Consider the following 23,659-nt stretch of genomic DNA (forward strand, 5'->3'; position numbering starts at 1 on the left):
AAAAGAGCTGCAGCACCTCAGATGCAGGGGCTAAATCTCAAAGAAGGTTTATTAATGTGCATTATACCCACGGTGTAGAGTTGGGCCCCTGTTGGCTTTTGCTATAAAGGGAATTTTGTGACATGGTTTTGTGCCGGTTGTAATGTTTCCCTGTGAATTTAAAGAGCTATATCAGTGAGAAATTTGTCTAGGTTTTAGGGTTTAGGGCTTAATTCAATCTTAGACAGTTCAATTGGGTATAGTTCTTACAACAGGGTTTCAAGCTGTTCTTTGGGCTCATTCAACTGACATTTTGTTTGTTATTTGCAAATACAATATAATATATATACTGAGAAGCATAAAAATGCCTTGGAACCAACATTATAATCAACAGATCTGGTACCAACAGCACTGGAACCAATAGATTTACTGCATTTTTAATGCCTCTCAGTATACAGTATTTGTGCATACCGTACGTACCCGAGAAGTCTATTCAGAAATCCTTTTGATTCACTAAGACATTTTATTGTATGCCATGTTTTCATTAAATCACGATGTTCCATGTTTGTAATGTAGCACACCATGATTCCATTGCTCCTGTTACTGTCACACTAGAGCAGAGTTATATCTGGCAGTTTTACAGGACCTTTCTTACAGTACTACTGTGCATGTCTGCTTAAGACACAAATTCAGCTATTCATAGAAGCTGTTTTCTGTCTTTATAATGCAGCTGATGCTTAAGCTGACATTTTGTCTTTTGCCAGAAGTGCACATACTGAATACTGGCTAAAATGAAAAATAAAGGTTCATTATAAAGGAATGATGGATCAAACCTAAGTTTAAAACCATGCACAGTAAATTAGGCAAATATGACTTTTATACCATTACAACATTCAAGCCATAACCCTCTTGGCCTCATGATTAAAGGGGAACAGCTCTCCAAAATATGCAAAATAAGGAACCTCCTGGTGTTACTGTGCTCTCTTCCTTAACTAAGTAGATAAAAACACTTTATGGTACAGTAGTTGGTAGTGCATATTTGACTTCTGGAACCAACATGAAAGCCATATTATTGCCGGCATCTAATTCTTTAAACTCCAGGGTTCACATTACCAGTTCCCTGAAGTACACTGCAGGTTTTGCTAATCACAAACTTTCACACTGGCATTGTGGTCACTGATGCATTAATCTGACTAGTAGGGGTCATCTGCTATTACAGCAGTTTTAGAGGGATGCAAATAAGATGTCAAGAGCACACAGTAGCTCTAAGAAATCCCTTCTTTTGTTGATTTCTGCTACGTGGGCATAGGGCTGAGAATGTTGAATATGACTGCAAAAGGTCAAAGACCACTGCCACCCTTTAATTGAATTAATTCAGTGCAAAATGAGTTGGCCAACAGTGAGATTGTGCTTTGTTTCTTTTGTCAAGTGAGGTGTTCAATGTGCTGGAAACTATCCAGGGCAACTGCTGTTTAAATACAGAACCCCTGGCCAATGTTCGTTTTCAGCCCTGATTTGATTTGTTATTGCTCAGACTGAAATGAGTAAACTGTGAAAGCTCTGGATGGTCGTTCCAGAACCGATTTTAGGTTGAATTAATTCTGCGGATTGCAGTCATGCTGAACAAAGACTGTAAAACTCTCAGTGGAGGTTGGCCGTCTCTAACTGGGCTCTATCAACTCTGGCTCCAAAGTGCCCAGCTGTAATTTAACTCCATTTAACATTCCGCATGTGGCTTACAAAAGACAGCGTGATATATTTGAACGGGCTTTGTTGACTGGTTCCAGATTTTTAATAACGATTTGGCAGCTCATTACAATTTTTTCCCCTCCTCTTTAAGAAATAAAGATTGAGTTATCCCTGTCTTCTTGCTGTCCCGTGAAGCGATATTACGTTTCTGCTGTATTTTTGTACTGACATCCGTCACCCACTTCATTTATATATTGATGAGTTTCTTGGAAGCCAGTGCCTGGTGATATGCGCACAGGGTCTATTCTTTCACTTACGTTTGCACATATGGAATAAGTAAAAACACATTTGCACACATGATTTCCTCTAAACAATGCACAGCTTCAATACGTTGTAATGTTTGAGAGCGCAGGCCAGCATGTGTGAGACACAGGGGCCCCAGGCCATGGGCAGGTTATACAGATGTACACAAGGCAGCAGGAGAGGAGCTGCTCTGCACCGGTAAAAGCTTTGTCCCAGGTGGCAGGAGATACCTTGGCATCAGGTTCCCATGAGAAGGCACCCTGGCTTTCCCTGCAGGGGAGCTCCTTTGTTGGAGTTGATTTTCGGCACCTGTTGTCTCATTAGCAGCTTCATCTCTCTCATTCACACATTGAAACCACCGGTGCCATCACTACATACCGTAGATATTCATTGCATGCCAAAACATCCATTGCTGAAATGTTTGACCTGAATGGTATTTGAAATCATGAACTGGACTATTACATACTGTTTGTATATTACATACATGCAAAGTATGTACGGTATATTACACACATCACCCTGTCTATGTATTGGAGGTGCACTCCTTCTGATGAAAGGTTAAACTGAGCTCCTGAACTATGTGGCTACTGAAGTGCTTTTTCCAAGAGTAGTGTTGTTATCTCTGGCCTGGCCCTGGCTGAATTCTCTGGGCTTGAACAATCTGGCCTATCTAAATGCCCCCTTTAATTCAATTGGTGAAGTCATCTCTCCCTTCGCCACCTCATGTGCCGTGTAGAGGAGATGCTGGGACATACTGGCTACCGTGTGTCTCCTGGACAGGGGCTGCTCTTCAGTGGGGGATCCCCTCATACAGTATGTGTAAAGGACTTTGAGATACTTTGGGATACAAAAATGCTATGTAAATAATTGGAATGATTAATTTTCATCATGTAATGTATTGCTTGTAAGGTACTGTTATATTTGGGTTCCTTAACTCAATGTACTTTATTTGACCAAATCACTAAAAGACTAGTATGTCTTTTGTTAAAGATTGTAGCTTGAAAACAAAATACTGGATTACAAAACATCCCTAGAGAATTTGAAAAATCTATTAAACCACATTTGATGCACTGCATTATTTTTGGGAAAGGAATATTGAAGCCATCTACTAAATAAGTGGCATATCAAAGGATATCTTTCTGATTCACTTTAAGCCTGTTACAAACTCTGAAATGTTGCCATGATTTCTCAATTTGTTTACTGTATTTAAAAGTATCAGAAATCAGTTAAACTTTAACCTTGTTGAAAAGGTGTTATGAAAACTGCCTCAGATACTTGGCACCAGTTTGGTTTAGTTTGGCAGAGGTAGGCAAAATTTCAGCACCATGTCACTGTATATAAAAATAAACTAAGCGTGAGGCATTTGGTATAACAGACTTTTCCAATCCAGTTAGAATCCAGCCCCAGAGACATCCTAATGCTTCAACATAGACAATTCAATGTATTATTGTATGTAGGAAGTACATACATACCCAGATAAACTTCTTCGGAGATTATTTGTTTGCGTATCTCTTAATAAAGACAATGGAAGGTTATGAGCTCAAAGTCATTATGAGCAGTCTCCATTTAAAAACTACAATGAAGAGACCCCATTGACTCAAGAATATAAAGCACAACAGCAGACCAATTTATTCAGGGGAAATATGAATGATAGCAACTGAACTGAACTGTACAGGAACAGCGTGGCAGACATGTAGCCCTTGAACAACACAGACACCTGCCTTTAAATCAAGGGATTGTGGCAGGTCAGTGGGAGGGGACAAAATTAACTCTAGGAGTTTGTGTAGAATAATAGTCAGCCTTTATACCCTGTACTGACCATCTGTTTTTTGCCTCTGAATACGTGTTCCATGGGAGCTACAGCAGAAGTAAGGAAAAGGACTTAAAAAAAGAGTTGTAAGTGTTGATTTTTCAACCTTGTTTGGAAGCCAGCTTTACACATTTAAATCTGAAACTGTCATTAACTAGACTAGACTGCGAACCATTAGGCTGAAATTGTGATTTCCACAGCACCCTCTTAAGGTCTGAAGGGTAACCGACCCAACACAGCACATCTCTCAGTCAACACCATCCCTGCGTTCAAGCAGGGCACCGGCAACTTCAATCTACAGGGATGTTTGGCTTCAGCAGAGCCTGGAAAGGTTGGTAGAGTTAAAGTCAGGGTTAAAGTAAAAATGGATGGAGCAAACACGAGAGGGAAAACTGTTTCTGCATTTAAAACTGGGGTGAAAATTGATCTTATCTTAAAAAAAAAGGGGGTGGAGCGGTGTCTCTGTGGCTCAGGATCTGCGCCTGTGGCTGGAAGGTTGCCGGTTCAAATCCTGTGGCCGGCAGAGGAATCCTACTCCGTTGGGCCCCTGAGCAAGGCCCTTCACCCCAACTGCTCCAGGGGTGCTGTATAAATGGCTGACCCTGCGCTCTGACCCCAAGCTTCTCTCCCTGTCTGTGTGTCTCATGAAGAGTAAGCTGGGGTATGCAAAAAGATATATTCCTAATGCAAAAAATTATATATGCCTAAAAAAGTGATCTTATCTTTATCTCTAATTCACCTTTCAGCAGGACAGGGCAAAATCTGCACTGGATCTGCAGTGAATGTCCTTGAATGGCCCAGTCAAAGCTCTGACTGGATTCCTAGTAGTAAGAATCTGTGGAAAGGCTTGAAAACTGCTGCCCGTAAGCAATCCCCAAGCAACACGAGAGACCTTGAGTAAATCTGTCAAGGATAATGGGCAGAAATGACACAAAGCTGGTGTGCACAATTAAACTAAGTTGGTAGAGTCTTACCCAAGAAGACTGTTTTGTAATCAGTGCCAAAGGTGCTTCTATTAAGTATTGAGTTCATTTGAATACTTACCCGAAAAACATATTTAGGTGTTTTTTTTGGTTAGATTGTTCTGTATTGTAGAAGATCACAGAATACTTTAGCCAAAACACCTGGTCTGTCACCCCTACTCTTTCAAATGAAATGCCATGAAATTTTCAGTGACCAAGGAGACAGGACTTCTGTTACATGTCTTTATCTGAAGGACAGCACCTCCCACAGCAGCATTCTGTCTAGACTGGGACATTGAACTGGAAAGTCTGGGGACTTGAGGGAAGAGCCCCACCTACTGGTTCACCAACAGAACTTATGGCAGCAATCAGGTGTTCCTCAGAGCTCTCCCATCCCAGTACTGTCCTGCCCAGGACAGTACTGTCCAGACCCAGTCCTGCTCAGCTTCCCAGACTTGACGAGTACAGTACAAGGTGGAGAACACAGCTGTAATTTACTTTGTTTTGCTCATTTATCGCAATACTGAATTTAAAGACTCTTCTTAACATATTAAGAGTTCAAAATGCTTCAGACTCCCTGGAGCAAAACACACATTTACTGTAAGAACCGGTTAGTGATATATTTTAATAAAGACGAATACAACGTACAGTAAAAGGCATTTTTTGACTTTTGGGTTCAAAAGAGACTCTGAAGGTCACAGGATTTTCTTTCTTAGATGATACACACAACAGGCTTTAAATCCTTAAATGAAAAATTGTGTTTTTTCTCCCGCAAAGTCCTTGATAAATCACTGTGCTACCTACTGCGGGAGTCTTACAGCCCCTCAGGCCATTTAGCAGGAGGGACCTCTTTCACACATTTGCTCTCCAGGCAGTGCATTTCAAACCAACTCAGAGAGATTACCACCTTCTGTTCCTCATTATTGAAATGGCCTCTTATCTTGCATTCTCCTGTCCTATTAGGACGCTGGAAAAACTGCTGTTTCACAGTTCAAGGTTACTGCATTCCTTCCTCCACTGCTTGAAAGGTCCTAAGTGAAACCATATTTAGGAGAAATTCCCCCCTGTAAAGGAGAAAGAGGGGAGGAGAGTGAATAGCTGAGTCAAGGCTCTGCATCGCAGCCTTCTGGTGTGGTGGTTGGAATTTTTCCTCTTGGGTTGTAATGTACAATGTGGCAGTTCAAACATCAGCGAGTTCTTGTAATCTGGGAGCAGGGATTGTTCCCTTGAGACTGGCTGAAGGCAAAGGAGAGAAAACGAATAGATTTATGAATTCCTGGGCAACTGTAGGCTAATAACCAGAATGAGATAAAGTTTCACACAAATTTTTATGTTTGAAAGTCCATTAAAAGCAGAATTTGTGCAGAATCATAATGTAGTTAACACTGGTTCTACGATATGTGCCTTGGGGTATGTCACATCTGATGCAGGAAGTTAGTGGCTTCTGTTACAGATGGGGACAATAAAACACTCTGCATTTGCAACCACTGAAATGTTTTCCATTATTTTTACAAGCATTCAAATTTTCTTATGTGTAAAGACATGTACTGTATAATAAGATGCGATGAAAGGAAATGTGAAATTGAACGTGGAAGTAATTCAGCATGCATTTTGCAGAGGAAAAGAAAGATTTGCGCATGCATTTAGTTAAAAGTGTGTGCAAATCTTTGTTTTGGCCTTTGTCCATAGCCATATACTGTACTCTAGTCTAAAGGTGGATGGGATAAAGTCTAAGATGACTTTACATACAGAAACAACTAGTTTGACCTGCATGGGAAATAAATGCATATTTATTTTTTTAATAATAAATTGCCTTTAAAATGTTCAACCATGAAAATATGTTCTAATGTTCAGATAACATAACAAGAAAATCCTCATTGTTGGTTCCTAACATGGGGGGTCATGTTGGAATCTGTGGATCTAGAACAGTAGATGTGAAACATATATATATATAATTCTATATATGTTTATGTTTATGAGTCATAGCAATCAATGCTTCAGCCACATTGCCTAAGAAATGAGAGGACATGAGAAATGAGAGGAGGGCATTCTGTTTGTCTAGCTCATTAGGTTTGTAACACTTAATTGATCCAAGCATATCATCGAGCTGTTTCCTGAAAGTATCATACCAACAACATGGCTGTGTAGCTATCACCCCATTCATATCCTTGTGTCAGCCATCAAGGGGTGATGTTTCAACTCCACAGAGTGTTATTTTTCTTTAAGCTGTCGAAACGTAAATTTCACCTCCTACCACTTGCAGTAGGACTTGCAATAGTTTCAAGAAATGTAGCTTTTGATAAGGGAATTGTGCTTCATGACAATGAAAGACTTACTGATGCGGGCCTTCGCAAAACTCTTATGGTCATTACGATTGTAGCAAAGGGTAAAATGTGCTCACAGAAAGCAAACTCCCAAAAGATACGTGTGATGTGCACCTTATGGGTACAAAAAAGTGGAATCGTAAATCCAGACGGGCCAAAGAAGAATGCAGTGGACATTTGGATATTGATATGGAAGACAAATCTGGATGCTGATATGACCAAAACAACGAAGCTTACAGCTAATTTGGCATTTCTCGAGAGACTGAAGTGCAGCGCAGAGTTGACACAAACATACACACACTCACACCAATTCGACCTACCAGTATGGGTCTGGCCTACGACGCACCCAGAAAAAAAACCACTCCAGCACAGGGAGAACATACAGTACAAACCCCACGCAGACAGCACCCCAGGAATTGAACCCAGGGCCCCAGTGCTGCAAGGCTAATTCATACTCTGCACCACCATGCTGCCCTACAACCATGTGGTGTACGTATTAATTAGAAATATACCGTAATAAAGCTTAAATAAACTAAATGTTCAGAAATGTTGGCCATGAACAGCTAAGTTTATTGACAGAAAACAAAATGGCAGTATTTTTATGGCCAGAAATCAAATCAAATAAAACCTTTTCATTAACAAATGGCTGGACCCCTAATAGTACTGTATATTTTGCAAATAACACTTAAAATCTTAAAGTAGCAATACCGAAATACAAATAACAGAAAAAATACATCCATATAAGGAAATCCCTTTGAAAGTATTGATGTCAGAATCCGTCTCTTGCTTGCAATGACAGTGATGTGGCATAAAGTATGTTTGAAGTAGAGAACCCAGACATCAGTGTCTGGTGACACTATATTAGAGTCATCAGGGCTCTTGGTTAAGATTAACAGGGCTGTCTTTTGGTGCTTTGCATGTAAAATATCAAAAATTCTTCCTGTTGGAAAACAGATCAAAGACATTAAATTGTGATTTACCGCATGTACTCCTAAAAGACACTTGTGTAGCTCCTAAAACATCTTATCTGAAATACTTTAGTTGCATTTAGTTGCAGCTGTAACTTACATCTTTCATTTAAAAGACTTTTAAGGAGCATTTTAGAATGTGTGGTTAATTTTTTTAAACAAAACTTTGCATTAGCTAGCTCATTTGTCATTTTGAAATGTTTATGAGCATGTAAAAAATGCTACATGGCATCAATACACATGCCTACCATCTGATGTAAACACTGTCTGTTCAGACACAATTGAATCCACATTTCAGAGAATCATATCTTAGCACCATCTGACACTGGGTATTGACAATGATTCTGTAAACCAGTCATTTGCACTGAAACCCACATACATTTCAGCAACAAAAGGAATTGCTTTCATGCAACACTTTTCATCCCAAAGAATCCCCATGTCCCAACAACAAAAAAAACCTTTAAAAATATTTTACCCTGTGAAAGCAATTATTATTATCATTATGTCTATGCTGAATTCAAATGAAAATAAACCAATACAGCATATACAGTTTATAATACAGTGTGCTAAAGGCTGTACCATTTTACCAGATGACAATGCTATATCTATCAATCCTTATGCTTCCTGCAGTGGTTTCTGGGAAATACAAGTGACATCATATAAATTCCAGGTTGTGCCCATGCCAGCAAAGTTGCTATGGCAACTCTCTCCTGACCGCCAGTAAGAGACAGAGGCTTATACAGCTGATTAGCCATCTAGCAGTACATGAACAGAACTTCATACTCTCTTCATGAAGGCAAGGGTGAGTGTCCTGCAAATTTTAGGAACTCAAGCAATTCCACCTCTTCATTTAAATTGCATATATCAGACACTACTGATACCAAACACATGTGAGGATTATCACTATGTATGTAGTGCCAATTGACTGGATTTAAGGGTATCTCTTTAAATATTACATTTCAAAGCACAATATTTTCATATTGTTTAGATGTATCTGGAAAGATTGTACTGTATGTAGATGACTATGGAGCCCTGAAGACAATGGATTCATAGCTAGTTATGAGCTTTATGAATCTAGCCAATTATGAATTACGAGCTTTAGTTGTGCTTTATTTTAACACAATAAACATTGACGATCACAGAAACTGATTTTATGGACCTGTATTCCATGTCATTGTGAGGTTTTGCTCCAGCTTAAGGGAATGTAAAACAAAATTACAGGAGATGGTCGAATCCTAACCTCCCCCTCTTCTGCCTGCCTATGTACAAACACTGTGCTTCTTGCCGACTCCTTGGTGTGTTTCGTTTTCTCCCTGGCCCTCCCTCCACCAGCTCCCTGCCTCACACTTCTTTAAAGAGGGAGTTCTGACAGCCAGGCTACTGTTCTTCTCAACCTAGCTGTCCCAATCGCTCACCCATGTTAATTGGGGTTTGATGGAACTACAGGAGCTGTCATTGCAGTATCAAAGGGATCTGTAGGACATGGGCTAATTAAGCAAATACAGATCAATTCTGCTCAGTATTTGAAGGTCAGCAGAATTCTGAGGTTTGATGGCAAAGAATCCCAGTGCCATGGTGGGACATCTGTGATCTGGAGCACTGTGGTTAGTGCTCTGGACTTGTAACTGGAAGGTTGTAGGTTCTGATTCCTGATGAGACCCTGCTGTTGGACCCTGGAGCAAAGTGCTACTAATATTACTACTATTCATAAAGTGCTTTACAGTAAATGGGGACTCTCTTTCAAAACTACCAATGTATAGCCCCACCTGGGTGATGTGACAGCAGCCATAGTGCCAGTCGCTCACCACACACCGGCTCTCAGTGGGGAGGAGAGCAGAGTGTAAATTCATAGATGGGGATTATTAGGAGGACCTAATTGGTAAAGGCCAGAGGGCTTACACCCCTACTCTTCTTCAGGAACGCCCTGGGATTTTTAATGACCACAGAAAGTCAGAACTTTGGTTTAAGTCTCATCCGAAGGATGGCACTGTCACTATACAGGAGCATTAGGACCCAAATGGACCGCAGGGTGAGCGCCCCCTGCTGGTCCGACTTACACCTCTTCCAGCAGCAACCTTACTTTTTCCCAGGAGGTCTCCCATCCAGGTACATGCTCACGCCTGCTGAGCTTCAGTGGGGCTGCCGGTTCAGTGGGCTGCCAGGGCGATACGCAGTAGCTGCTTTAATATCCCACTGAAATAAAAAGTGAGAGCAAATGTAAGTCTCAGTGAATGAAAGTGTGGGCCAAATAAATGAGTTAGTAGCCTTCATCATCGGACTGCGGGTTTTTGTCACCTTCAGTGATGACAACAAGTTCCAAGTGGCAGGGCAGGAGGAAAAGTTAGGACATCCACAATCTCCTCAAGAGGGAATGTGTGAGGCAGCTATGATTAAATATAAAATGTACATACAGTATTTACCTGTCCCCTATATTAAATGTAACATATGTACTGTATATACAGTACGTACATGTGCATGTCATTCCCTCTGTTTCATCTACAGCCTTATTCAAGTAAAAGCTTCAATTTGTAATCTTTCCATTTTCTTTTTATTTCTAGCATACCTATGCTAGGTATTTGAAAAAAAGAAGAGAGAAAAAACACAACGTTTTGGCCGTGGAGCCTTCTTCAGGTAAGAGAGAGACAAGGCAGCAGGCAAAGGTAATGTAGTGGGAGAACTCACTCAGCATGGAATAAACCTATTACTTGTTCCTTTAAAATACTATGTATGATTGGATTCAATCTGGTATTCATTCCCAGCGCTGCCTTTGTGCTCTGTCATGGGCCCTGAGGCTCACTTTGCAGGTATTCTTATCTCACAAATGCTATTCAAACTCATTATCATTGACAATCTCTGTAAAAGCTCTGTAAAGTCCAGGGTTGGTATCTGTCACCAGGGTCATCTGAATGCAGTACAGGAGCTCTTCTGCGTCCACCATCCTGGGTCTAATGATCCAGGCAGTGGGACAATAAAAGGATGAGAAAGTGTGTTAGTCTGCGATGGACTGGCATCCGTACTGGGTGTACCCCATTTTGTGCCCGTTGGCTGCCCTGCAACCCTGAATTGGATGAGGCAGTTAGAAAATTGATGGATGGAAGTGCGTTAGTGTAACTGGATGGATGATCGAGGTTGAATGTGAAAAAGAACAACTGATTGCAGTGAACATTTACAGGCAGCGCTGCTTCTCAGTCATTAACAAATAAGATCCATCTGCTCTGGCACTGTCCCTGTTCCAGTTTATTTACCCAGAGAGGAGGACATGAGAGTGATGACAGAGTTCTTCCATCCAAAACCAAATCAAAGACATTTGAAGGCAGAGAAGGGGAGGTGCTGACTGAAACAGTGAAGGGACACAGACAGAGTTAGACAAAAACCAGAATAAAACTTGATCTCCATCGTATAATAAAATTTCAGCATTTCAACACAGGCTTTTCAGATGAAGCTGGTTTAAGTTAATGAAATTTGCCATTTTCAAGTTCCTTTTCTGTCAATGATGTTTTAAAAATGGAAAAATAAGGATGTTGTTATTTATGGCTAACAGCTAAATCACTTGCAGCTCACAACTGGAAACCCACTGAAGCTCAGCAGCTGTGAACCTGGCCAGTACCTGGATAGGAGACTTCCTGGAAGGCTAGGAGGAAGAGGTGTTAGTGGGGCCAGTAGTGGGCCCTAATGCCCCAGTATAGAGATAGGGGCAGTACACTGTAAACAGGCTCTGTTCTTTGGATGAGAACTAAAACCGACTCTCTATGGTCATTAAAAATCCAAGGGTGTTTCTCAAAAAGAGTTACCTCGGTGTCCTGGCCAAATTTCCCCCAGGCCTTTTCCATTCATGGCCTCTTAATGTTCCCCATCTCTGAACTGGCTTCATCACTCTGCTCTCCTCCCCACTGAGAGCTGGTGTGTGATGAGGGGACTGGAGTCCAGTCTGTATTACCTGTAACGTGTTTTGAGTGCAGAGTCCAGATTCTTATTCTTTATCTGTTCAGGTGGAAAGATTCAGGTGGGTAGCTGCGTCAGCATACGTACGCTGCAAAGGAAGAAGTAAAGGCTTATTCCATACTGAAAAGAGAAGAGAGGAAACACAACGTTTCAGCTCTGGAGCCTGTTTTCTTTCTTCTCTTTTCAGCATGGAATAAGCCTGTTACTTGTTCCATCTTAGCTTTTGGACTACTTACCAGTGTGTTATTGGGGTAAATTGTCTTAAGAGTTTTATTCAGTTTGTCACTGAATGTTTTACACTGAAATTAAGTTTCAGATAATAAAAAATAATATTTTTTAAATGTAAAATTTACATATGTGGCCTTAAGATGCACAGTACCTGCCTCTCAGTAAAGGATACTACTGGGCCTAACTCAAAGTTCTTCTCATCGTGACATACTGAACCTCAACAGTGCTGTAATGTACACCTGCTGTCATTAGTCATGGCTTATCAAATACTTTACTGTGTTAACTCTCACCGTATTTCTTAAAGAATGTACAGAATGGTCATTAAAAATCCAAGGGTGTTTCTCAAAAAGAGTTACCTCGGTGTCCTGTACAGTATATGTTTACCCAGGTGTCTCCCATTTTCACAAAGTAAAAAGCCAAACACACATTAATAGTGTCTTTTCTTGTTTATAAATTGTCACTCGCAAAGACAATTGTTCATTCTCGTGTCCAATATTTCTTTCTTTCATGAGTGTTCTTAGAGATGTGATAACTCTACTCCATGTAGCATTCAGATGATCAGAACCTTGTGTAATGGAAAATCAGATACAGATACAAAAAAAGATCCCACTTACAATCAAATAAGAAACAGAGTAGACGGAACGTTAGTGTACATTGTAGCCTTTTCAATATGAACAAATATAAACATTCACCGGTCTAAAGATTAGCCTACAGAAGTCCCTTGCAGAGTGTTGAAAACTGGGGAGATCCTGGGATATAACACATCCCCTCCCTCTTCAGAAATGCATGGTCAGAAAGTACAATCAAGAGGAAAGTGATATGTCATGTCATTGGCCAAACCGCTTTATCCCATACGGTGTTGTGGGAAGCTGGAGCCTACCCGCCCAGCTGCGAGCGCAAGGCAGGGTACACACTGGTGGTGGTGGAGGGGATCCCCATTACCTGTAAAGCACTTTGAGTGGAGTGTCCAGAAAAGCGCTATATAAGTGTAAGCAATTATTATTATTATTATTATTATTATTATTATTATTACATCCTGGACGGGGCGCCAGTCCATCGCAGGGCCAGTGCAAGTCAGTCAAACATGGGGATGAAAGTGATATGTAATAGCCCCAAATTTCTTTATGATCCAAGTTGTCTCACATAAACTGAAACAAATGATAGCAAAGAGTTTTTTTGAACACCCTTAACACCTTTGCCGGTTCATATCCCGCGGCCGGCAGAGGAATCCTACTCCTTTAGGGCCCCTGAGCAAGGCCCTTAACCCCAGCTGCTCCAGGGGTGCTGTATTAATGGCTGACCCTGCTCTCTGACCCCCAGCTTCTCTCCCTGTCTGTGTGTCCCATGGAGAGTAAGCTGGAGTTTGCGAAAAGACAAATTCCTAATAAAAGAAATCGTATATGGCCAATAAAGTGATCTTTTCTTATAACTCATACACAATTTTGCCTCAGACATGAGTGAAGGGCACGAGTGAAATTATAAACAGACTAGGACACTGAGAGGCAAATTAGTTTTTTTTCAGGTTGCTAAAGTACATAAGACCATAAAAAAGGTTACAGATGAGAGGAAGGTATTCAGCCCACGTAGCCCGTTTGGTAGAAGAAAAGAAATGTTACAACTGAGATAAGACCTCATACGGTAAATGTTTGAAAGTTATAGTAGGTTTATGAGTATCTCATTCAGCTATTTCTTGAAAGGAGCAAAGGACCCAGCTTCAGCAATATGGCCAGACAGTTTGCTCCACACTCCCACAATCCTTGGTGTACCGTCTTGTTCTCTGTTTTGAATGCACTTCCACATAATTTCTACTTGTGTTCTCTGGTTCGTTTTTAAAAAGTGTTCTTCATACTGAGGCATCCTAGAAAACTGCAGAGTTTAAATCGGCACCCTTTAGCTACAAGCTAGTTACATACAGTACAAACACATTCGAAAAGGTACGTTTTCAATTTGTACCTCAAGGAATCTAGGTTTAGCATTACTGACGTCAACTGGAATGGGGTTTCATGGACAGGGAGCAAAACAGCTGAAACCACTGGGCCGGGCTCCTTTAAGAAACTCAGGGAACAGGACACGCAGCAAGAAAAGAGTATAAAAAATGCAGCTGGCCCAAATGTACTCCTGTACATTTCTGGAGGTCGTCAGTATTTGAACCAATTAATTCAATGATGGAGCAGAAGACGGCCTATTTTTGCAGCACAAAACCGGCAAAGCCGTAAGCTCATTGCATGCACAGTGACTGTTCTCTGTCTCCCATGCTCTGCGCTTGGCTTTATGAGCTGTTCTGTGGTGTGGCAGGAGTAGTTCTGCGTGTGGTAAAACGGGTGGCCAGACTACAGCGGCCTGGAAGCCACAGGCCTCCCCACACTTATCCCTGTCATACTCGATAAGTAGAGGAAATGGGAAGGGAATTGCTCTGCAGCTTTCATGTGGTAAAAGTCTCTTGTCAGCACTTCCTTGATTTTTCAGCTGCTCCTCTGCAGCAGATCGTTTCTCAGTATGGTTCCCATTTGCAAGGTAAAAGCTCCAGCATGCAGTGGAAGAAAAAGCCGTAGGGGGGCTGGATGGCGGATGAGCGCTTGTTCTGAAGGGCAGTGGGCACAGACGGCCATTTTCAAGCCCAACGTGCGGCTGCCATCTGGCTGGAGGAAAGGGCGAGTCCACTACCCAGTTCCGGGGGTCTCCATCAGCTCGGTGAAACACACAGTCTTTGCTACTCGGAATCCACTTCGCTATGGGCTGAAACAATGGCTGTTTGTAAGAGGACTCAGCAGAGCTGAACCTGTCCCAGGAGGTGATGTCACACACCTGGAACCTGGGCGCAAGAGCAGCTGGGATCATCCTATATTGCATAGTCCCTGGGTAGAAATACCCAGTCCCTACAGAAGTCTTAATTTGCTCAATTTGTTTTAATAAAATGACTTGAATGCAAGAATGCTCAAAGGTCATTATAATATATACTTCACAGATTTCTTTATAGCACTTGAGGTATAATTTATTAACCTTAATCTCTGACTGGCTGGCATCAATTAGCACAGTCACTACGGCTTAATTCTTATTTTAGATAAGTCTTTATTTGGCTATCGATGACTGCAGTGCATTGGTTCAAGTCCCTTCAAATAGATACAGTGTTCACCAAAGGTATTAATAAAATATTTTGTTAATAGTTACAAGCTGGGCTCCCTTGATAACTGTTATGCAAGAAAACTCCCACAGATTTCTTTTCAAGCAGGCTCCCATGAAGAGGCTGGAAAAAGTTACTGGTTTTGCTCTGGGGAGCTCAAAAGAAAAAAAAAACTGGCTGAGGAAAAAAAAGGCCTACCTCGAAATCTTGAAGACACCATAATGTTTTGCTTAGAAACAATGAAAAATAAATTTCAATTATTTGAAAGACCAGCATCTGTTATCCATTTGAGAAGCAAGAAAGAAAATATTACAGGTTAAACTTACAAATGCCTTGAAAATATAAAAAAGTACACATTTGTAGAAAATCTGAGCACCCTTCAAGGAGTCATCTCCTTAAAACGTGACTTTTTGCAAATATGGCACGATAAACCTTTGCTTAGCATTTTGCTGAAAACTGAACTGAATAACTCAGCTGAGGGGGGGCATCGTCTTTCGAAAGTACGGTATAAAGTGGCACGAAACAGTTGCGTGAGATTTTAAAATCTTGACGTACGCTGTACATGGATGTATAAAAAATAAAAAAGCTCATTATTGCTCTGCCGCTTTCTTCAGATCACAATCGGCATCAGATCGGAAAAAAAAACCCAATCGTACTACCTGCTGCCAGAACCCCGGGGTCCCGGCAGTCCCTAAACGTGGTCCAACCGTGTTTGGAGACGGGGGGTTCACTTGTGAAACTCGGCGAAGCAGCCCCCGCGGCACAGGTGCACGTTGCAGATCTTGCAGCCGAAGACGCTCTCGTGCCGCAGGCCCTTGTTGGTGCAGTTGCGGCAGCGGCGCGAGCGCTCGGACATGCGCTCCAGGCGGTGCCCGTACTCCACCGGCGAGTCCGCGTGCCTCTTGCGGGAGGCGCGCTCCACGCCCCGGGCGCCCTGGTAGTCGCCGATGAGCTGCCGCGCCAGCCGGACGCGGAAGTGGCGCTGGGTGAACTGCTTGCCGCCGAAGCCCGGGGGCGGGGCCCCGCCGCGGCTCTCCCGCAGGACGATGAAGGCGTCGACGATGCAGATGTTGAGGTAGAACCACAGGAAGTAGCGCCACCACTTCTTGCAGGGCCGGCCCACCTGGTAGCACTCGCGCAGCTGGTCGCACAGGTCCACGCCCCGCATGTGCTCCTGGTACAGCAGCAGGGGCAGGGGCCGGGGCACGCCGCCCGCCGCGCCGTCCCTCTGCTTGCCCTGGCTGATCCCCACGATCCCGGGCGCCGCGTTCGAGGACAGGCAGCTGACCACCTTGGTGTCCCGCAGCACGGTGGCCAGGAGGTTGCCGTGCTGGCACTGGAAGAACTCGCCCGGCGCCAGCCGGCCCACGTTCTTCAGCTTCAGGGCGTCCGGGAAGCCCTGGCGGCTCTGCTGCGTGGTGCCGCAGACGTACAGCCCCTGCTCCAGCAGCCGCTGCGCCAGGGGGACGGAGGTGAAGAAGCTGTCGGAGAAGATGTGGTGGTGCCTGCCCTCCAGCCCCCGAACCAGCGACGTCACCACCCGAAAGCCCGTGCCGCCGGCGTCCTCGCCGGCTCGCCCCACGTGGATGTCAGCGCGGTGGCAGTAGCCAGACTTGGAATCGCACAGCATCCAGACTTTGAGGCCCCTTTTAATGGGCTTGGAGGGCATGTACTGCGTGGCAGAGAAGCGCCCCTTCACGGCAATCGCCCCTTCGTCCACTGTGAGGCACCTGTTCGGGGCGTAGGCCTCCCACATCTTGGCCTGCACCACCTCCAGCAGGGGCCGGATCTTGTAGAGCCCGTCGTAGCCCGGCTGCCCGCGGGCCGGCTCAGCCTCCCGGTCGCACAGGTGAATGTTCTGGTTCAGCTTCTCGAAGCGGCGGGCTGTCATGGTCTTCTTGAAGCCCGCGTTGCCGATGAAGATGTCAGTGGCCCAGTACATGCCGTAATCTGGCAGCTGGTTGATGCCCATCAAGACATTGAGGCCGATGTAAGCCTGCATCTCCCTCAGATCAGTGGGGCGCCAGTGTGGGTCCGCTTTCCCGCTCCTCCGCTGTCTGTAGATGGCGTACTTGTTTGTTTGCTCCACCATGTGCTCGAACAGGGAGTCGGGGAACAGCAGCCGGAAATAGTCACGGGCGTCTGCTTCAGCTCCCAGCGTGTGCTGCGGGCCGGAGCTGGCAGTGAACTCCTCTACCGTGATGGGCTGGTCAGGCTCCCCCCAGAAGCTCGGCGAGGTGCAGTCTTCGTCTAGCTCCGCGATGGCACCGCTGAGGTCCGCCGGCTCCTCTTCCAGATCGGAGAAATCAATATCCGAGTCGTTGGCTGTGTTTTCCGGGCAGCCGCTGGCGTCATAGGCATCGTCCGAGTCCTCCTGCTTGATCTCACTGTCAGTGGCTAAAATGACTTTGCAGCTGCCGGCTGATACGCGGGTAGCTATGTCCGCAGCTGCTGCCGCCGTCTCGCTTTCGAAACCCTCCTCTCCGTCCTCCCCTTCTTCGTCCTCTGCCCCTTCTTCTCCCTCCCGGTCGGGCTTTCTGAAAGGGATCTCTAGCCACTTGACGTCTGCGGACAGGTTAAGGGGGAATGAGGCTGCGTCGCAGACCGTGTCCTTGTCTGTTTCGGCGCTGGTCTCTAAAACGGTAAAAAGCTCTCCCCTCTTTCTTGTCGCCATGTCGGGGCTTTGCAGCCTCCTTGCATGGGTCTTTTGGCGCGGGGATATTTCCAGACCCAGCCGCAAAACATAACAACGGAAAGAGGAATGACTTTCTTTTCGTTACGGAGAGCTGGACACTTTTCGCCCCCTGGTCTGCCCGGCTCGAAACTCCTTGTTTCCGTTGGAGGTCGAGTTTTCTCGGATGCGCAGTGTGGCCAGAGACGTCAGAAGCTGTGTGCACGTCCTGCTTTGTAGGCGCTCCTGCTGCTGAACGGTATTGTACAGTACTGTATGTACAGTACGGGGGCGCTTCGTCAGGCTGTCAGACTGCTGCTATGCAAGGTGTAATGATACCTGACGCCGTGAAACCAGGTCTGCGGGGGGGGGACGGAGACCAAAGTCAACACATTTTTTTTTATTAACAATTAATAGTAGAAGCAGCAGCAGCCGCAGCGGCGGTTTAGCCCTGAGGTGTATGAGATCACGGAGGGTGGCTGGGTTGTAGTCGCCTCTCTAAAACAGACCGGAGACGCAGACCGCAGTGAGAAGATTTGAGATCTCGGGGTTTCCTTGATGTAAAACATGAATGGGAAAGCAGGTTTGAAAAAGTACGCGCACGCATCCAGGGACGTGCGGTGCTTTTTGTGGACCCTGCATGAAAACTGTTGGTCAAGTCTGCAAGTTGCTCCTTTTCAAACCAGAACAGAAATAGTTCAAATTAGCAGTTTTTGAGCATCGATATGCTCTTTAAGCTTCGGCGCTTTCGGCGAGTAACACCTAAAAAGGGTACACCTATACTGTATACATAATATCCGTCGCGTCTCGCAACCCTCAAGTATCAGAAAATGAAAAATGGACAGACTGAGGAATACTCTGGTGATTTCTGTTTTTACTTGGTACTTTAAATTGGTACTAGTTCCCAGTCTGCGATATTGGACCTAAGGTGGATGAGAAATGCAGAATCAGCGTGATCTCTCAAACTGAAACTCATTTATTGTGTTTTTTTTTGCAAACATAGAATCCTCTTCCTGATGATCTGCGGCTTAACCCTATTCTAAAGTTAAACAATTATAGTTGTGTCGGTTTATTGACGTTGGTTTTGGTAGGATATCGTTGCATTTCTTCTGTACAATGCAATACTGATGAATGAACACTGTCCGACAGTTAAAATACGCAATATTAAAAACACACTTCCGATTCTCTCCTTTAAACACGTTTTGACATGTGGTCCTTCAATCAATCAAAGAAAGAACGTTTCATGCGTGTAAAACGAAATCCCCTACGTTTTCTTGCAATTCCAATTATATTATCTCAGAATCAGTAGTGACTGGCATAGCTACAGTACTTCTGACAATATGAACAGTAGTTTAGGATAGACGTATATGAATCATGACGGTTCAATGTATTTAGTTCCTGTAGTAACAGAAATCAATCCGCTCAGGTGCCGCTCACGTTTTCTTACCAAGCATATTGAAACACATCTGTTGAAAACCAAGAAACAAAAAGGGAATAAATCCTAATCCTTTACCCTCCCACCTTTTCCCCCGTTTTTTCTGCTGTCTGACAAGTTAAAATGTGTCGAGTTCGCTTAGAAATAACCTGAGTCAGAAAATCTTTTAGAGTTGCCTGTGCTGGCAAACACATAGAGTATATTATTTCAAAAAGCTTTAAGGTGTCTGCTCCAGGCTTCATGTCTGTCCATTAGAAATGAGATAATGAGATAATGCTGAAAACAGAAGAAACAGTTCAAATAATCATCATCAAGATACAGGGACGTGAAGGGACATGTGAGCAAAGGTGGGCTTACGTAAGAGCCGTGTGATTTCGGTCCTTTCCAACACAGGAGGAGAGCAGCCCGACAGTAAAAAGGAAGGAGGAAAGAGGAAACGGAGAAGGGGATCAAGGGTACCAGTCCAAAAAAAGTTCGAAGGTGTTCTGACTACGAGTCATGAGGTGAACCAGCTCAGGATTGAGCTGGATTGTGTCTGCTAAGCAAATAAGTAATAATAGGGACTCTTGAGCAAGGGCATGTCTGCGCCAGAGATCGGATCTCGTGAAGCTATGTCAGGCTTTCCCGATATAAATAGAAAAGTAATACCTTTATGATCATTTCTGCTCCTCGCACCCGCTGCTGGTCGGAACCCTCCACACCAACGGTCTCGCCCCAACCCAGCACCAACTGGAGGCAGGCCCCGCAAACGGCCCAGATCAGACCCACGAACCACTCCGGATAGCTCACTGGTTACAGCACCCTCCACATCCAGACATACAGTACTTAAACCCTCTCCCACTCTCATCTCACTGCTCGGTATTGGTAGCTCCTTAGGAACGCCTTGCCTTGCACTTCCTCTCTTCCTCTCCCTAATATTACGAGTGGCCTTGAATTCGGAACCTGTCCTCGACTTCATCTCTCGTCTAGTGGTTTGGCTTTGATAGTGCTGGTTACTTTCCCGGTTCACATCTTTTCTGACCTGCGTCCAGAACTCCATCTAGGGACCATTAACTGCACCAGCACTGCGTGCCTTACAATACCTAAAGGTTCCTACTGTACGACAGTCGTTTTGAGATCCATTTTGGATTGCACACAATCCTAGAGCTGGGGTCTCCTGTCCTGGTCCTGGAGGGCTGGAGTGTCTGCAGGTTTTCAGTCTAGCTGGGCTCTTAACAATCTGAATCCTCTCCTACTTGTTGGCTTAATTTGACCTGTTAAACAGCTTCTCCCAGCTCTCTAGGAACTGGGGCTTGAAAGAGACACAGAAAACCTGCAGACATACTGGTATCCAGGGGCAGAATTGGGGATCCCTGTTCTAAGAGCAATTACTCAAGTAGAATGTAGCCTAAATTGTCCGCCTTATGTGATAGGTATTGACAATAGGACGGATCAATTCTTGCTCCTGAGACACAATGAACACCAATATCAGAATGTATGAGGTCAAAGTTATTTTACATTTTATGTCCTGTTTTTTTATTTTTCATATTTTAATACACATTTGTGGGAGTATGGATCAACCTACTGTGGACATTCCCCACTTGTGGTATTGTCTGTCTGCTGGAAGTAACAGACCAGGGTGTTTCCTGGCTTTAATGAACATATAAACACAAAACAATAAAATCAAACTCACCTGTTAGCTAACTAGACAATTTATCTGCCTTACTGGAAAAGCTAGCTGCCTATCCACTGTGAAACGTTTAGTAACAGGTTATAGTTCTGTACACTGTATATAGAACAACTAGTGCATTTTATGCAGATGTACTGTAAGATTCTGAACACAATCACTTATGTTATACATTTCAGAAAAACATTATCCGGCAAGCAGTTACAGTATGGCAATGCCTTGCATTCTAATTGTTATCAATCAATACTGTAAGGTATTCGGTACAGTACACATAAAAATGTGGTGTGTGACATTTCGTTTTATTCTCCTATTAAACATTTTCGGTCAAGTTTCAGAAACTCGGCCTTTAATTTCTTATTGTGTTGGTAAACTCAACAGTGCTAATCCAATAAGTGGGCTATCAGTGCTTACATGTGCTGTCTGATACATACTGTAATATAACCCAGGAACGAACTCTTCTCCATCTCTAAACCAGCTCTAAGGGCTCGAGGGCATGAGAGGATGTTAGTGGAAAACCCTCCAAATGTGAGTTTAGTAAGTAATAAATCAGAAAATAAAAGGGACAATGAGAATTTTACCATGGAGTGCTGAGTTAACCCAACAGCTTCCACAACCGATTAGCGAACCAGCGGAGTGACCCGAACCACGCACACAGCAAAACTCTGTAATGGGGCCAGAAATGGGGCTTTATTGGAAGAGATGATTGGAAATAACAACTGAACTCTTCAGGCTTTGAAAACGTGCAAGCTCTACAAGCCCTGGTACTGTAAACAAGTATCAGCTGTGTGCATGCTTGCTATTTACAGTTTTTATGTTGTAATGGTTTCTAAACAATCATTTTTGTGGTCCAGGAAAATAAAAACTTGCATGCCATAGCATGCTGCACGCCAAACTTAGACTTGAAACCATGTCCCCCAGACCTGGCTGTTCAGGCTACTAGAAAGGACAGCTCTTTGGTACTTCTACTGTCCTGAAGGGGTCACTCTCAGCTCTGTCAAACCAGTCTTACCAAAGCATGCCACATGATGTTTGTTTAATGTATTGCTTACCTCTGCTTGAATTAGAGCCTTTGTTGACTGAATGATGTTGTGCCGGTTGTCCCTATAATCATTTAATCATTTTCATTGTGTTCTCAGATTTGCAGATATAATGTATGTCTTATCATTGGATGACAAAGTCCCAATCTTCATTTACTGTTTTCAATACAAGTTAAGGACTGCAGTGGCAAATTTATGTATGTGTGTATTCTATGAGGCAAGGAGAGCTGTGAGAGTGAATGTAGGGGCTTTGTTTAAAGCCAGCTATTACAGCGAAAATTAGACACACCTGGCTTAATTGAATGAATGAAATTCCACAGGTGTAAAAGAGCATATATTATTTGCTCTGTTGGTAATTGGTCATTTGTATACAGTGTATTAGCTGCCAGGAGGAGAAGGGCTAGAGGCTGTGTCGAGGTTCCTGCAGGAGAGCTCAGAAATTAATGTAGTGAGTCTAGATAAAACAGATCTTTTTGGCTCCCATGCAGTAGCAGCCAGGTTTGCAGTCTGTGTCAGAGAGAGTCGAGTAGGAGTCAGAGTTTGAATGAAGAACTTGCAAGGATTGAGTTTTAAGGATCGGTGATGATCATTGAAAGAATGATCTGATCAGTGTGATCACTTTGTCAGACTATTCCAGTATTTAGTTTGAGGCTGCAGTGTCTCATTAGAGAAGGTGATTAGTGCTGATTTAAAGTATAGTGGGAAGACTGGGCATGTTTGTGTTTCATAGAATGTAGTGATGTGAGGAGGGATTTACCTACTCTGACCTTCCAGAGACTGAAGAAGGAAGTGGTGCTCTGTTGATTGGAAGAGGAATTAAAGCGACTGTGCTAACGAAGAGCTGAGGAATGATCTGAAGAGTGGTCTTTATGGGCTTCTCCAAAAGAGGACAGCTGGTACATCCTGGAGCCTGGGGGGGTTCTGTTTGCAAGACGCAGTGAAAGACCATACTCTGAAGTGCAAGTATTAAGGTGATGCGCTGACTCAGAGCTACATTTTGTAATCTGTGAGTCTGCATATACAAAGCAAAGAAGCAGAAAGTCTTCTGTATATTTCAAAATGAATATTGACAAGGGTGTAATAAGATAGTGTCAGTAGTTGGGCAACTTTCTCCACAGCAGAATGGCAGCAAATACTTTTTTCTTGCCAAATCTGTGTTGTGGTCCACCATTATAGAGAAGCAAGTGTACTTCTACTATGAATTGAATGGAGAGCTGTTTTAGACGACACACTTTTCTCAGGATAGAAATAACGTCCTGCTCAGGGAGGTAGAAGTTAGTGTTTTCAACAAACTCTGGGGGAAAAAATGAAGATTTCACATGATACATAAGACTCTGTCTGGATGCTGGCACAGTCTATGCTATTACCATAAGTTTTAACAGAATGACTTCCAGATCCGCTGTAAAGATGCTTAAAGCCAGCTGTAGTCTGACAACTGTTCACATACACATACACAAACAGGAAATTACCACGTATTGCAGATCAATTTCTGGCAGTAGTTAACCAAAATAACAGCTACATTTC

At 43.5% G+C, this 23,659-nt stretch overlaps 1 protein-coding gene across 1 annotated transcript; it reads right to left on the reverse strand.

Moving 5' to 3' along the window:
• Positions 1–10,147: 10,147 nt before the first annotated feature.
• Positions 10,148–18,304, reverse strand: LOC102689773 (piggyBac transposable element-derived protein 4-like). Its single transcript, XM_015360035.2, has 2 exons — positions 15,986–18,304; positions 10,148–10,228 (listed from the first exon to the last, which is right to left on the reverse strand). The coding sequence occupies exon 1, from the start codon at positions 17,998–18,000 to the stop codon at positions 16,054–16,056; it is 1,947 nt and encodes a 648-aa protein (XP_015215521.2). The 5' UTR covers positions 18,001–18,304; the 3' UTR covers positions 10,148–10,228; positions 15,986–16,053.
• Positions 18,305–23,659: the final 5,355 nt, after the last annotated feature.

This window comes from Lepisosteus oculatus, chromosome 3 (genome assembly GCF_040954835.1).
Source record: "Lepisosteus oculatus isolate fLepOcu1 chromosome 3, fLepOcu1.hap2, whole genome shotgun sequence".
Classification (NCBI taxonomy): Eukaryota; Metazoa; Chordata; class Actinopteri; order Semionotiformes; family Lepisosteidae; genus Lepisosteus; species Lepisosteus oculatus.

Coding starts and splice junctions, on each gene's coding strand:
- LOC102689773 (XM_015360035.2), bottom strand. CDS start 18,000: ATGGCGACAAGAAAGAGGGGAGAGCTTTTTACCGTTTTAGAGACCAGC.